Source organism: Chrysochloris asiatica, unplaced genomic scaffold (genome assembly GCF_000296735.1).
Source record: "Chrysochloris asiatica unplaced genomic scaffold, ChrAsi1.0 scaffold00085, whole genome shotgun sequence".
Classification (NCBI taxonomy): Eukaryota; Metazoa; Chordata; class Mammalia; order Afrosoricida; family Chrysochloridae; genus Chrysochloris; species Chrysochloris asiatica.
The window spans coordinates 9,797,615-9,813,328 of record NW_006408603.1 but is presented as its reverse complement, the minus strand read 5'-3'; the positions used below and the strand labels follow the sequence as shown (position 1 = coordinate 9,813,328).

The window sequence follows — 15,714 nt, the reverse complement described above, 5'->3', positions numbered from 1 at the left end:
TATTCAACTTGAATGTATACAGAGTCACTGTATCAAAAAGAAATGACTGGTGCCCATTTCAAGAGGTAGTTTGTGATCTAGAAGTGGTATTAAAGAAAGTCCAATCTGCGGTGAAAGTATTGGCGAAACACATGGCTCCACAGATTGACAGAATGCAAATTGAAATCTTTAACAAAGTGGTGTGGTGCTAGAGGTTTACTCATGTATGTCAAAAAATTTGGAAGAGAAGCTACCTGGCCAACTGATTGGAAGAGATTCATATTTGTGCCCATTCCAAAGAGAGGTGACCCAAAAGAGTCATCGAACAATGTCAGTAATATCACATGCAAGTAAAATTTTGCTGAAGATTATTTTTAAAATGGCTGCAATACTACATTAATAGAGAGCTGGCAGCAATTCAAGCCAGATTTAGAAGAGGATATGAGACTTTGGATAGCATTGTTGATGTCAGATGGATCTTGGAAATAGAGAACACCAGAAAGATGTTTATTTATAATTTATTGGCTGTGCAAAGACTTCAAACTTTATGGATAATGACAAACTATGGATAACATTGCAAAGAATGAGTATTCTAGAACACTTAATTGTGCTGGAGGAACCTGTAAACATACCAAAAGGCAATTATTTAGGCAGAGCAAGGGGATACTGGATGGTTTAAAATCAGGAAAGGTATGTGCCAAGCTTGTATTCTTTCACCATATTGATTCAGTCTGTATGCTAAGAAAATTATCTGAAGATCATGGCTTCAGGATTAGTGGAAGATTCCTTAATAATCTACAATATGCAAATGATACAACCTTGCTTTCTGCATGCAGAGAGGATTTAAAGTACTTAGGAAGATTAGAGTACAGCTTTCAGTATGGATTGTACCTCAATGTAAAGAAAACAAAAATCCTCACAGTGGACCAATAAATAACATCATGGTCACTGAAAACTTAATTTTGCTTGGATCCATAATCAGCACTCATGGAAGCAGCAGCTGAGAAAACAAACCACGTATTGCATTAGTTAAATCTTCTGCAGAAGACCTATTGAAAGTGCTCAAGAGCAAAGATATCAGTTTGAGAACTAAGGTGCATCTGACCCAAGCCATGGTATTTTCAATAGCCTGTAATGTGAAAATTGGACAGTGAATAAGGAAGACCATAGAAGAATTGATTCATTTGAATTATGGTGTTGGTGAAGAACATTAGAAGTATCATAGACTGTCAGAAGAACAAACAAGTTTTGTAAGACATGCAGCCAGAATGCTCCTTGGAAGCCAACATGGCGAGACTTCATCGCTCATACTTTAGACATATTATCATGAGGGAAGAGTCCCTGGAGAAGCACCTCATCGTTGGTAAAGTGGAGGGTCAGCGAAAAAGAGAAAGACCCCCAATGAGGTGGATTTGTGCAGTGGCAGCAGCAATGGCCTCATATGTAACGACAACTGTGAAGATGGCACAGGACTGGGCAGTATTTCGTTCTGTTGTACATAGGGTTACTGTGAGTTGGAACCCACTCGATGGCACCAAACAACAACAACAAACAACAACAAATAATCTGCTGAGACAAGGAGTACGAAAGGAAAAAGCTAAATTATGATGTAGAAATGAATGTTGGATAACTTGTTTGGTTCTCTTGTTAGCTAAGTGTTTTGCATATTGATAATTTAGTATGATATTAATGAAAACTGTAGTTTTATGAACAGAAAATTGCTGCTGCTATAGATGGTTTAAGAAAAAAAAATTTCTAGGAGGGTGGTGAGTCAAAAATATATCATTTTGGGGGCATAATCTTCTTGCTTTTCTATATATACACGTTTTCCATCTGTCAACAAGCTTGCATATTGCCTTATTAAAAATGTTTTATTTAGGTTGAGCTGCGAGCCACAATGCCATCTTCACTTCTGCATCAGAGGTTTTTGCAGCGTGTCAACAGTGTAGGTAGAGGTGTGTGGATGCACAGTGTCATGCAAGATCACAAGGCCTTGGATAGCCCTCCTCTGTGTTTAATCCAAAGTTTAGGCTTCTGCTTTTCATTGAGCATCTCACTGTAACAAGCACTGTTGATTGTTGGATCTTTTTCCTGACAGTGTTCCAATACTGTACACATCAATTTTCGAGCTGATGGCTGACTTTTGAACTTTTTCTTGGTAGGCGATTGAGCATATTTCCTTTCCAAACTCTGCTGTTCACTCTTAACCTTGTAGTGATGAATTCATGTCTCGTCACCAGTAACCTTAGTTTTTTAAAGAAACTTTTACCTTCCTTCGAGTATCAGTTCAAATTTTGTTGCAGATGTCCAAACACTTCTGTTTTTGCTCTTCTGTGAGTTGTTTCAGTACCCATCTCCCATTAACTTTTTTTTATTGTGAATTATTTGATAGTCTACATGGGAGAACACCAGCCCCACATTCATCCTATCCTACTTTGCTTCACTGCAATGATTACAATCCCCTCCATGCATCATCAAACAGCCAAAGGGTACACCCCACAAGCCTGCCCCCAGCCATCAACACACAGACCCTCTCTCTCCCAGAGTCCCTAGCCGCTCCATCTCTCCATGTCATCATCTCTGCCTCCATTTTTGGCGCTGTTGCTTCTCTGGACAGGGTCCCGCACTCTGCTCTTCTTCCTTGATGGTCCCAGGGACCTCTGCTCCTGGACTGCAAAATCAACCACTCCTTTCCTTTTGTTACAAAATGTCTACCTTTACATATGCAACACTCAGTTAGATCTGTAGCAATCATTCACTATTGAACCACAAGAATCTTATCCCCATCTCCTTTCATCATCCCTGTCCAGACAGGTTGGAAACCACTCAGTGGAGATTCTACTTTCCCCCACACCCTCTGGAACTAGGTTCCCTCTTGAAAGTTTGTAAGCCAGTCACTTTTGCCTTTGTAGCCCTCCCCCCCCCCATTTTGGGTAGCCAATGTTTAAGTTACCCATCCTTGTCGACCCTGTGTACCGAGGGGGTGGAATGATCCTCACTGTAAAAATTTGTTCCCTTCTTTGAGCTACTATATCCATAAGTATAGGTCAAGTTCATCAAATTGTAGTGGATTACTCTTTTTTTCCCCTCGTCTTTCTTCCTTTGATCGAGTTCTGGTCATCCAGCCATTGAAGCCAGGTCAGATGGGTACTATTTTGCAAGTGTGGGTGTTCTTGTGCATCTCCCCTCACTTCATATCAGTCAGATGCTTCTCTCTCTACTCTAGTACTCTGATCATGTCACTATCCCTGGGCCCAGGAGTCCCCAGGTCTTGCCATACTGCTGGCCAACCAGGTCTCAGCCCAGATTGACAGGAGTCTCTTGAACATGGTCAGACTAACTCACAAATTGCTGTTTTCCCCTGACTTCCCTTTCTCTCTGACCAGCGTGGTCAGCAGCAAAACCACAGGCCTGCTCCTGTATTCCCCTTGAGTTTTGGGGTTTGCCCTGTGGGTACCTGATGACATAAACGTTTTTGTTTCTTTTTATAACACTTTTTATTTCCATCTTTATTAAATAGATGTTGCTATCTTTTACATTAGCAAATGTGTCATTGTAATTTAATCTTTAAAGTCATCTCACCTACAAGATACCTTAAATTTCCTATTGTCTATAGGATATAACTTAGTGCTCTATACAGTTCCCTGCATTAAGCTATATTGACATCAATAGCTAGACATATACATTGCACCTATCTACACATTTAGTATTCAAGTATGTGTTTCCATTCAAATAAAATTCATATTTCACATTTGTTATTTGTCAGTTATTACTGTTGTTGTTAAGTGCCATCCATTCAGTACGGACTCATGGCGACTTTGCATAGAGCTTCTGAGGAGCTGTTGGGGAGCTGGAACCACCAACCTTGAAGTTCAAACCAGTCTTGTCGTCCAGTGCTTTATCCCACAGCGCCACACCAGGACTCCTATCAGCTATTAGTGGTTCTTTATTTCATCTTTTTGATAAATACTATGTTTTATCTTTAGAGCAAAGTTTTCCCCCAAAGATAAGCATTGACCTACAAATAGCAAGGTGAGTGGTTCAAGCCCACCAGCCACTCCTTGGAAACCCTATACAAAATTGCCATGAATTGGAACTAACTCCATGGCACTCAATAATAAGGAAGAACAACCACCTCAAAATAAGATAAAATGAATCTCTTTGAGTAATAGATCTACAAGCCAAATGCATTGACAGATTGATCAAGTACACCTTTTGTATCATGCACGAATTACGTGCTCTGTACATGTTGGAGAAATGTCAGAGTACATTTAACAAGTATAGCTTTCTGAATTAGCTATTAATAGTTGAAAAATAGTTCTCTTAAATCATCAATTGATTAATACGAATATTTCAACACCTTTGCAAGCTCATTATTTAGAACACAAGCATCTTGAATTATTACAATGCTTTACAAATAAAATGTTAATATCATTTATGTTTCATATATGAAGAAATGGAAGCCCACCCAGAAGGGTGAAGTTTTCCTGACCAGAGTTCGCATAAACTTTTTTTTAAAATGTTTATTGTGAGTTATGTGATAGTTTACATGGGAGAACATTAGCTTTACATTCATCATATATCGTTTCATTGCCATGGTTACAATCTCCTCCATGCATTATCAACCAACCAAGCCTGCCCCCAGGTCGTGAGCACACAGCCCCTCTCCCTCTCTGGGTCTAGAGTCCCCAGCTGCTCCATCTCTGTCTCCATCTCTGGCGCTGCTGCTTCTCTGGACAGGGTCCTGCACTCCACTGTTCTCCCTTGATGGTCCCAGGGACCTCTGCTCCTAGACTACAAAGTTAATCACTCCCCTCCTTTTACTACAAAATGTCTACCTTTACATTTCCAACCCTCACAATCAGTCCTGATAACAGTTATTCACTATTCTACCACAAGAGATCTATCCCTATCTCCTTTCATCAGCTCCACCCAGACAGATAGGATACTACTGAGTAGAGACTCTACCTTCCTCCGCACCCTCTGGAACTAGGTTCCCTCTTGAAAGCTTATAAGCCAGTCACTTCTTGCCTTTGTAGCCCTGCCCCCCCCCCCCCCATTTTGGGTAGCCAGTGTCCAAGTTGCCCATCCCTGTCTACTCTGTGTAAGGAGGGGGTGGGATTGATTCTCGCTGTGAAGATTTGTTCCTCTTTTGAGCTACTGCATCCATAGGTATAGGTCCAGTTCATCAAAATTGTATCAGATTACTCTTTTTTTACCTCTTCTTTCTTCTTCTAGTTGAGCTCTGATCATCCAGCCATTGAAGCCAGGTCAAGTGGGTATTAACTGCAAGTGTGGATGTTCTTATGCATATGCCCTCTCTTCTTATCAGCTGGACACTTCACTCTCCACTGTAGTCGTCTGTGGCTATGTCACTGACTCTGGGCCCAAGAGTCCCCAGGTCTTGCCACACTGCTGGCCAACCAGGTCTTCACCCGGGTTCACAGAAGTCTATTGAACGTTGTAGGGCTTAGCTCGCAGCTTCATGGCTGTTTTTCCCTCACTTCTCTTATTGGTGGCGAGCGTGGTCACCAATCAGAGCGTGTATTCCCATTGAGCCTTAGTCCTGGAAGAGGGTTTTCCCTCTTTTGCCTTGATGTCTTCTGGGCAAGCAACTTGCTTATTGTAGTAGTAATCAGTCAGACTGCCATTATTATTTTGTATTTTTCCTGTCCGTCTTTCAAGAAGCATCTTCTGTTCTTCTAGCTGCCAGGCTGGTCTCCCATAAACTTTTTGAAACCCACATCTGTCGTGTATTATTTAAGAACCAGGTAGAACCCTGGCTGATTTGTAAGTGATTTGCCACATAATCTACTGTCACTCATGTATTTGAGAGAATCATTTCACATGTACACTCAGTGTTGTCATCAGCCATGGATGTGGATGAACATTTTAATATAATCTGAATGCAGATAATTTTTGACGTGTCCTTATATATACTCCCAAAATTTCCAGTTTTAACAAATTTGTAAGTTATTTTTCCAGAATGAAAACAGTCCTCTGGACATTCAAATTTTATATTTATAAGGTTTTAAGCAAACTTTGTTTCTTTATTCCAAGTGTAACTGATTTTTTAGTAAAATTCTCAATTGTAATAGATTTTTAAGTTACTCAAGAATAAAACTGACTCCTCTGAACATTCAAATTTTATATTTATAGGGTTTTAGCAACCTTTCTTTTCTTTAATCTTAGGTTCTAAAAGTTCACTATTTTAACATTGTGATAATGAGAAATCCACAGTATATACATTTTATAGGCGAGAAATCAGACCCCATCTCTGAATGCATAAATATTATTTGTTGTTGTTAAGTGGCATCAAGTTGGTTCTGACTCATAGCGACCCTGTACAGGGCTTCGGAGGAGTGACTAGTGGGTTTGAACTGCCAACCTTGGAGATTAACAATCTAGTATCTATTCTGAGGTGCCACACCAGGACTCTGTAAATATTATGTTGTTGTTAAGTTCCGTCTATTCAGTTCTGGCCCATAGTGACCCTGTATAGAGTTTCCAAGGAGTAGCTGGTGGGCTTGAACCACCAACCTTGTGGTTCAAACCAACCTTGCAGTCTAGCACATTATCCTGCAGTGCCACACCAGGACTCCATAAATATTATAGAGACTCTTTACTTTATTAAACAGGAGTAAACACAAAATAAAGGCAATCATAGATCACACAGGTGAAGGAAATCATACACACTATGTATGATTTCGGATGAGTTTCCGAAGTTCTACCTCCACATGGTGACCTTTTATAGAGCACAGGGAACAAAGGAATCTCCTCCCACAACTAAGACAGCAGCAGCAGCCATGTGTCACATAGTCATGCTGGTCCTAAGTGGGGGGGGGGGGGGGTGTAGGAGGAATTGCAGATAGGAAAGCTCTTCAGCTATGACATCACAACTAGGTGACCATTAAGGGAATGTCTGGGAATGTTGCTGTGAGGGCTGGCTGGGGAAGTGGCTCCAAACCCATTTTAAAAGTGTATACTGCTTCTAACTTTGGCAGATCAGCTGTCAGAGGTACATAAGGTACTCAAGAAAAATTGGCATCTGAACACAAACCTAGACTCAAGATGAAATTAAACTCTGCCTGGCTGGAGTTTCACAGATCAAAAAGCCTTCAGCTTTTATGCTCTTCAACAACATTGGGTATCATTTATTGAAATTGGTGGTGGAATATTCTGGCAAGAAGGATTTATTAATAGTCTCCCTACCTCAAATGAGTAAAGATGGCAGATTAATATTTTGGGAAATCAGGAGAGCATTGAGTTTATTCATGTTTGCTTTACATTAGTGTTTCTAATTTTGTAGGTACAGAACTGGAACAGTGAAATTCTTGCTAAACAAAAACCTCTTATTGCCAAACCTTCTGCAAAGCTACTTTTTGTAAATAGACTAAAGGGCAAAAAATATAAGACTAATTCTTCCACAAAAGTTCTTCAAGATGCCAGTAATTCCATTGACCACCGAATTCCAAATTCTCAGAAGGTATATTTTAAATTAATTTTGTACACTGTGTTTTGTTTTTAGTACCTACATTTTAGTTTTATTGTATTGAATTGTTTGTTTTATAATTTAAATTAGACTTTAATATGAAAGACTTTTGTTATGAAAAGAAATATTCCATATTGTCCTGTTTTTTCTGTCTTCTTCAAAGCTGAAGTTATCCACTATTTGAATAGCAGTTTTCTCTGTGTTTTATTATTTGTAGATAATTTATTATTATGTGTATTATTGTTTGTAATAATTGATTATTATGTGTATTATTGTTTGTAGAAACACTACTGTTTATTTCATTGCATTTTTATCATATTAAGAATTTCTCTTCCTTGTTTGTTCAGTGTTTTTATTATAAAAAGGTATTCTTTTTGTTGTTAAGATGATCATATGTTTGTTTTTTTCTGTTAATGTGGTTTGTTACACTGATTGAGTTTTCTAATGTTGAACCACCTGTGGATTCCTGGGGAAAATCTTACTTGATTGTGGTATATAATATTTTTAATACTCTGTTAGATATTAAGTGCCAGAATTATGTTGAAGTTTTTTTTTTATAAAATCTATATAAAGGAAAGCTATAACAACAAACAGCATGTAATCTTTGGTTTTAATAATGCTAGCCTTATATGTGTTGAAGTGCCCTAGTACTCTATGGAGTCCTGGTGTGTCACTGTAGCACTGGACTAGTAGCTGAAAGGTAGGTTGGTGGCTCAAACCCACCAACAGCTCTTTGGAAACTCTCTTCAGGGTTGCTATGTGTCGGAATCGACCCCACAGCACTTAACAGCAACATTATGATTATAGAACTGTCTGATATTCCTCTTCATTCTGTCAGTGTTTGTGTCATATATTTTGAGGCTCTACTGTTAGGTCATATATACTTAGAATTGCTATATCTTCTTGATGAATTTACCTTTTTATCACTATGTAATGTGGTTTGTCTCTTACAGGATTTTGACATAAAGTCTGTTTTGTGTGATGTTAATTTAGCCACTCCATCTCTTGTTTATTTACTGTTTGTATGTAATATTTCTCTCCATTCTTTTGTGTTTTTGCACCCGAGATGTGTCTCTTGTAGGCAACATATAATATATGGATCATGTTTTTTTTTCATCTATTCTTCCTGCTTTTGGTTAGAAAGTTGAATCCATTTATTTTGAAAGTAATTATTGCTATGGAAGGACTTATCTTTGTCATTTTTTGTGTTTTGTGTGTCATATTCCTTCTTTGTCCCTCATTTTCTCCAATACTGCCTTCATGTGTGTTTAGCTGAGCTGTTGTAGTGAACCATTTTGATTCCTTCTTTCCTTTTGTGTGTATTTCTTCGATATTTTCTTTATGGTTACTATGAGAATTGCATATAACATCTTAAATTTATAACAACTTAAGTTCGATGAGATACAAAAACTCTGTTAGTGTCCTGTTTAAGTAGTTAATCTGTTCCATCTTTATACATTGTAGGAGTAGAAAGCCTCATCTTTCTCCCACAGAAGTACTGGTATTTCCACTGCTGGCTGTGAACTTACACCGTTACTCTACCAGAGCTCCTATATGCTCAGTAACCAAAATATATAATTATGTTTTGTGTAGTTTTTGAAATCATGTAGAGCATAAGTACTAAAGTTACAAACCAAAAATACCATAAAACTAGCTCTTATGTTTGACCATGAAATTAATGTTTACTGGAAATCTTTTCTACATGTCTTTTGAGTTATTGTCTAGTATCCTTCCAGTTCTATATGAGGAACTCTGTTTACCTTTTTTTATATATATAGTACAGTTCTGGTCCACAAGCTCCTTCAGCATTTATCTGGGAACATCTTACTTTCACCCGCATTCTTAAAAGACGATTTTTGCAGGATATAGGATTCATGGTTAAATATTCTTTTCTTTCTTTTTTTTCAGTACTTAAAATATGTCATTCCACGGCTTCCTGGCCTTCAGGGTTTCTAAGGAGAAATTATCATTTAATCACACTGAGGTTCTCTTGTATGTGACATTTCCATTCTCTCTTGCAGCTTTCAGGATTCTCTTTATCTGTGGATTTCGAGAGTTTGAATATAATGTGTCTTGGTGTGAATTTTTTTTATTTTACTTCTTAGAGTTTATGAACTTCATGTTTTTGTACGTTTATAGCCTTCATCAAATTTGGAAAGTTTTCTTTCTGTTCCTCTCTCTCCCTTTTTGACATTCCTATGATGTGTATGTTGATGCAATTCCATTAGACTTTTCTCAGCTTTCTGAATCCCATATATTTTTGTGTGTGTATATATACACCTCTGTTTGCAAATAACTGGTATGTATTAAACATTGCATTCATCATTTTAGTTCTGAATCTTTCCACCCAAAATATTCATTTATTTGAAGTCTGTGTTTTTCTAGATCTTCAAATCTTTATAAAGAGGTCTTTTGGAATCACTATGCTAGGAAAATACACTTGCTTCCTTAGTTTACCAGTTTTTACAAAGCTCAGTTTATGTTAACTTTATTGTTACAGAATGTTAGCACTCAACTTTCAACCTGAGACACATGCCTGTATCACTCATCTTTGTGTAATTCATGAGTCATTTTGAGGTTAAGTTTCTTTAATCTTAAAAATACATTGGTATTTTTAAGTGCCATCGAGTGAGTGATCAGTTCCAAATCGTAGAGCATTTCTTAGGAACAGCTGGTGAGTTTGAAACACTGACCTTGTGGTTAGCAGTCCAGTGCTTATCTTCCATTGCTATATCAGGACTCCATGACAAAGAAAATTTAAGACTCCAAAAGTTTTCTTTTCCATATTGGAGGACTAAATGAATACTTAAATTTTTCTAAATACAGTATTCTATGAAAATTGACATTCTTTTCACAGAAATAACTAGACTTGAGCAGTAAAATTATCCCCATTATCTTAAATGTCCCAAAAAAGTTTAACAGATTTCATGTTTCATATGGACAGATTAAATAGTTATCAAAAATTTTTTCAACTTAATTTTAAAAATAGGTACTATAAGCACATTTTAAATAACTCAACTATGCCGAGTAAACAACCCTCCTCCTACTTCTGTCCTCTGATTCTCTAGTGATCCCTCCCCAGGTACACCCACTGTTTACAGCTTCTTATGCATTCCTCAGAAGGAGGGAAGCAAAGAAATATGTGTACATGTAGCATGCTCTGCCATATATTTTGGAAATTGATTCACATCATTGCTTAATTGTGTTTAATGGCTATATAATACGTTTTTATTGTGTTAAAAATGAGTACTGGTGTACCAGTATAGAAGAAGTTTTGGACTGCCAACTGCAAGGTTGGTCGTTCAAATCCACCAGCCATTAAACAAATGCTTTTTCTTAGGTGGGTTGAATTGATACCTATTCTTTTTACTACAATGTTGCCATCTTGTAATACTCTTTTTCGAAGTAGAATGCCATCTTTTTACTTTTCGTCTTTATCCTTTACTTCTTTGCATTTGAGTGCATTGTGATGTTGTTCCATTGATTATCTACAGATAAAGCTGGAATATTTAAGTGTAATAGATTTTCTTTCCATGTTTTAGAAAATCAGTGCAGATTCTGTTGGAGATGAAGGGTTCTTTGACTTATTAAGCCGATTTCAAAGCAATAGGATGGATGATCAAAGGTGTTGCTTACAAGAAAAGAGCTGCCGAACAACTTCAACAGCTTGTACTCCACACAAAATGATTCTAAAAAGTAAGTTATCTGTGCCTCTCTCTCAATTTTAATAGTCCTCCTTGATGATTTTGTGATTTTTCTCTGAAAAATTGAGTTTTCATCATAAGAGATAAAATAAATGAACCTGAATTCAACTGTCTCTGAATTTTAAAGTGATTGTTACATGTTCTTAATAATTGTGTCTAAAATGTGATTATTTAATATCTGAATGGAAAAAAAAACAAGACTGCAAACATAACTAAAGAATTACTACTAAGGCCATCCCTAAGTGGTGCAAACAGTTTGTGCCCAACACTAACCTAAAGATTGGCGGTTTGAAGCCACGCAGCAACAATGTGGAAAGAAAGTCTAACAACCTGTTTCTTTTAAGACTGTTTTCTTAATAGCCAAAAATCATAACTAGTCCACAAAGATTATGTTCTACAGGCTACTTTTGTCAGTAGTGACTAGAATCTAAAAAGCTCATGAATGGCATTCTAAGGTACAAACTATTGGTCTCTCTGTATGTGGCAGAAGTAAGAGTGATAAAAATAGAAGACACTTGAAATCAATGAATCCAATGGACTAATGGAATATGTGAACATCAGTGTTCATGACCCTAAGACCAGAAGAATTAGATGGTATCTGGCTGCCACAGCCTAATGTTCTGAAAGGGATCACATTAGAATGTCCTAGATAAAGTAGAAGAAAATGTAGGACAAAACTCAAAATTATAAAATGACAGCTTACTGAAGTCACCCTCATGGCTCAATTTAGCCAAGTGGTAGATAGGTATATGAGGGGCACAATAGTACTAGTAAGGTATGCTTACCATTCAAGATCAAAAGTGTGGTATTTGCTTAGGGGAAAAAGTTGAGAAGGGTTGGGAAGGAGGGTGGAATGGAAACAAGAATCACAGGGAGGATGTGGAATAACTGATGTTACATGAAGGAGATTACAATCACTGAAATGAAACAAAATTTGTGATTTGTTGGATGTAAAACTGATTATCTTCCTTCAATTCACAGTAAAAAGTTAGGGGAGGGGGAAAGACCATGGCCCAATAGTCATCATGAGTCGTTATCAACCAGAAACTAATAATACATGAGCCTTAGAATCAGCACAGGCCTTAAGTGAGCCTTAGAAAGATCTAAAACAGGTCACTTAGAATTTGCTTTTTCGGCTACCAAAGACCAACACTTGTCAATATCACTTAACTCTTAAGTTTAACTCTCAAAAGAACTCTTACCCAGGACATGGAACTAAAAACATTGTCCCATTCACCCTTGTCTGAGAACCAATGTAATAAAAACAGTTCATTCACCTTCCCGAATCTAACCCTGTATCTTAACAATTTTCACTTTGCGTGGACACTAGATAATGAGACCTTTGTAGTCAAATCTGAGTAACTGTCAAGTGGATCATTTGAAGTACTCTGGAGTGAATTCATTCTTCTCTTCTCACCTCACCTCCCAAAAGTGAACACACCTGTCTAGTCAAGCCCTAGCCTATAAGTGACTATTGGTGACAGTTCAACAAGGGACAGAGCAGCTGTCGGGGTTGAACAAAGCAGAACATAATTATATGTATGTAACAAGTATGAAAATACTTTCATAATGATATTTTGAATTTTTTTTTCCTTTTCTGTTTTTTTATAGCACCCTCTGTTTCTGTGGTGTCTCCCAACACAGATGAATTTTTAGATCTTCTTGCCAGCTCTCAGAGCCGCCGCCTGGATGACCAGAGGGCCAGTTTCAGTAATTTGCCAGGACTTCATCTGACAAAAAACAATAATCAGTCCGTCCTGGGCCATCTGATGACTAATGACAGTAAAGAGCCTGGTGAAGACTTCTTTGACATCCTTGTAAAATGTCAGGTATGTCTGCATATATTTTTCATCCCATATATAACTCTGAATCCATTGGTGGTGATGTGCTGTGGAGTCGGTTCCGACTCATAGCAACCCTGTACAGGGGTTTCCGAGGTTGTAAATCTTTACGGGAGCAGAACACCTCATCTTTCTCCCGTGGAACAGCTGGTAGTTTCGAACTGCTGACCAATTCGTAACCACTACGCTACCTGAATCCATTGAGCGTTATTATAATTCTTTATTATTGAGGATATAAAGGGCTCACTGTGTATTAGGGAGGCATTTGGATGTTAGAGGTCACTTTTTAGAGCTTCTCTTTAGTTTGAATTCTTTTTGTCTGGTGAGGTGACTTCATCTGAGCTGTGGAAGAGAGGAAACTCTGAAGAACGTGGGATGGAGCCTAGAGGAGAACCGTGCTTTCCTAAGTTTTTGGAGGCCGCAGCAAAAGTGACCAGTAGTTAAAATGGAGAGAGGCTAGCAGTCCACCTTACCATTGTGGAGTAATTTAAATACTGAGATAGCTTTCTTAACTATTTTAATAGTCACTGGCTAAATTGACTGGTGTCCTGGTAAGATACTCTGTAAGATAAGCATTGGACTGCTCACCTCAAAGTCAGCACTTTAGACTTACCAGCTGCTCTAAGGAGCCCTAGAAAGGGTTGCTAGGAGTCAGAACTGACTTGACAACACTTATAACAAACAGCATAGTGGCTCAGGACTGTCTTAGAAGCTTGGACACAGAACCATGAGAAACAATGCTTATTTCATTTAAAAGTGGTATTTCCTTGTCCTTACACTAGTTCTGTCTGTTTGCTCATTCATGAAAAGATGATAGGTATTGCCTGTTGTTGTTGTTCAATGCCGTTGAGTCGGTTCCGACCCATAGCGACCCTGTATAGGGTTTCTGAGAAACAGCTGGTGAGCTTGAACCGCCGACCTTGCAGTTCAAATGGCTTTGCAGTCTAGCACATTAGCCCTAGTGCCACACCAGGAGTCCATACATAGGTGACAGCAAATCTCCTCTTGTATAAAAGAGCTTAGCAGACTCCCTCCAACTTGGCTAAATTCCTCTATTAGCCCTAAAAGTTTTCTTGTATACTAGGATTTTTTATTTATAGGATCATATCATTTGTGATTAGAGATAATTTTACTTCTCTTCCCATCTGGTTACAGTTTATTTGCTTTTCTTATCTTATTGCTCTAGCTAGGACTTCTAATATAATGTTGAAGTGAGAATGGGCACCCACCCTTGTTGTGTTCTTAGTTTCAAGTAGAAAGCTCTCAGTCATTCCCCATTAAGTATAATGTTGGTTATTGGCTTTTCATATATATTCATCAAGAAAATGTGTTGGATTTTATCATGGGTTTTTTCCCCCACATCCATAGGGATTATCATGTGGTTCTTTTCCTTTGTTCTGTTGATATGATGTATTACATTGTCTTTCTAATGTGGAACCATCTCTGTATTTCTGGAATAAATCTCACTTGGTCATGATGCATAACTCTTTTATATGCTGTTGGGTTTTATTATTTTATTCACTAGTATTTTATTGAGAATCGTTACATGTATATTCCTAAGAGATACTGGCCTGTAATTTTCTTTTCTCGGGGTCTCTGTCTGGTTTGGGCAACAGGGTTATGTTTGCTTCATAAAATGAGATAGAGACCATGCCTTCTTACACTGTCTTTAGGGACAGTCTAAATGTTTGGTAGAATTCCCCAGTGAAGCCATTAGGTCCAGTACTGTTTTTGGTTAGGATGTTTTGGGATCACAGATTTAATCTCTTCACTTCTTATGTGTCTGTTGAAACCTATTTCCTCTTAAGTCAGTTTGGATAGGTTGTGTGTTTCTAAGAATTTGTCCATTCCACCTAGGTTGTTGTCATACAGTTGGTCATAATATTCTGTCATAATTCTCGCTTTTTCTGTCATTAGTTTTAATAGCTCCTCTTTCATTTTTAATTTTTTAAATTTTTTGAGTCTAGAAGACAGAATTCAGGGAGCTAACTCTAGAGGAAAGCTTTCTCTCTCTGTTGGCTCTCGGGGAAGGTATTTGTCTCCTTTCATCATTTGGCTAAATGTCCCTTGGCGATCTCCATATGTCTTGGCATCAGTCTTCCCCCTGAGTCTAGGAGGTCACCAGCACAGGGTCCTTGGATCTAAAGGATACACTCTGCTCCTGGCACTTTTTGACTCTTCGTTCTTGCATTTTCTCTCTTCTTGTCTTTGTCAGTCTAGGGAAGAGTTTGTCAATTTTGTTGATCTTATCAAGGAACCATCTTCTGGTTTTACTGATTCTGTTGTTTCCATTTTCAATTTTGTTTCTTCTTTGATATTTCCCTTCATCTGGTAGGTTTAGACTTAGTTTGCTCTTCTCTTTCTAGTTCATAGAGTTATCAAATTAGGCTGTTAATTTGAGATCTTTCTTCTTTTTTAATGTAGGCATTTATTGCTAATTAATTTTCCTTCTGAATACTGCCTTTGCTACATCCCACAGATTTTGATATATTGTGCTTTCATTTTCATGTGACTCTAAGAAATGTGTGATTTCTTCTTTGATCCATTGGTAGTTTAATAGTGTGTTTAATTTCCATGTTTGTGTATTTTTCAGGGGTTTTTTTGTTACTGATTTGTAGCTTTAATCTGTGTAGTCAGATAAAACACTTTGTGTTTTATTAAACTGTGTAGTCAGATAAAACACTTTGTGTTTTATTAA

At 37.7% G+C, this 15,714-nt stretch overlaps 1 protein-coding gene across 1 annotated transcript in view; it reads left to right on the top strand.

Moving 5' to 3' along the window:
• GPSM2 (G-protein signaling modulator 2) overlaps positions 1-15,714 on the top strand; it is a 74,451-nt gene that overhangs the window by 50,727 nt on the left and 8,010 nt on the right. The window contains 3 exon segments of the mRNA XM_006865977.1: positions 7,289-7,465; positions 11,014-11,167; positions 12,787-13,004. Of these exon segments, the coding sequence (XP_006866039.1) occupies positions 7,289-7,465; positions 11,014-11,167; positions 12,787-13,004 (549 nt within the window).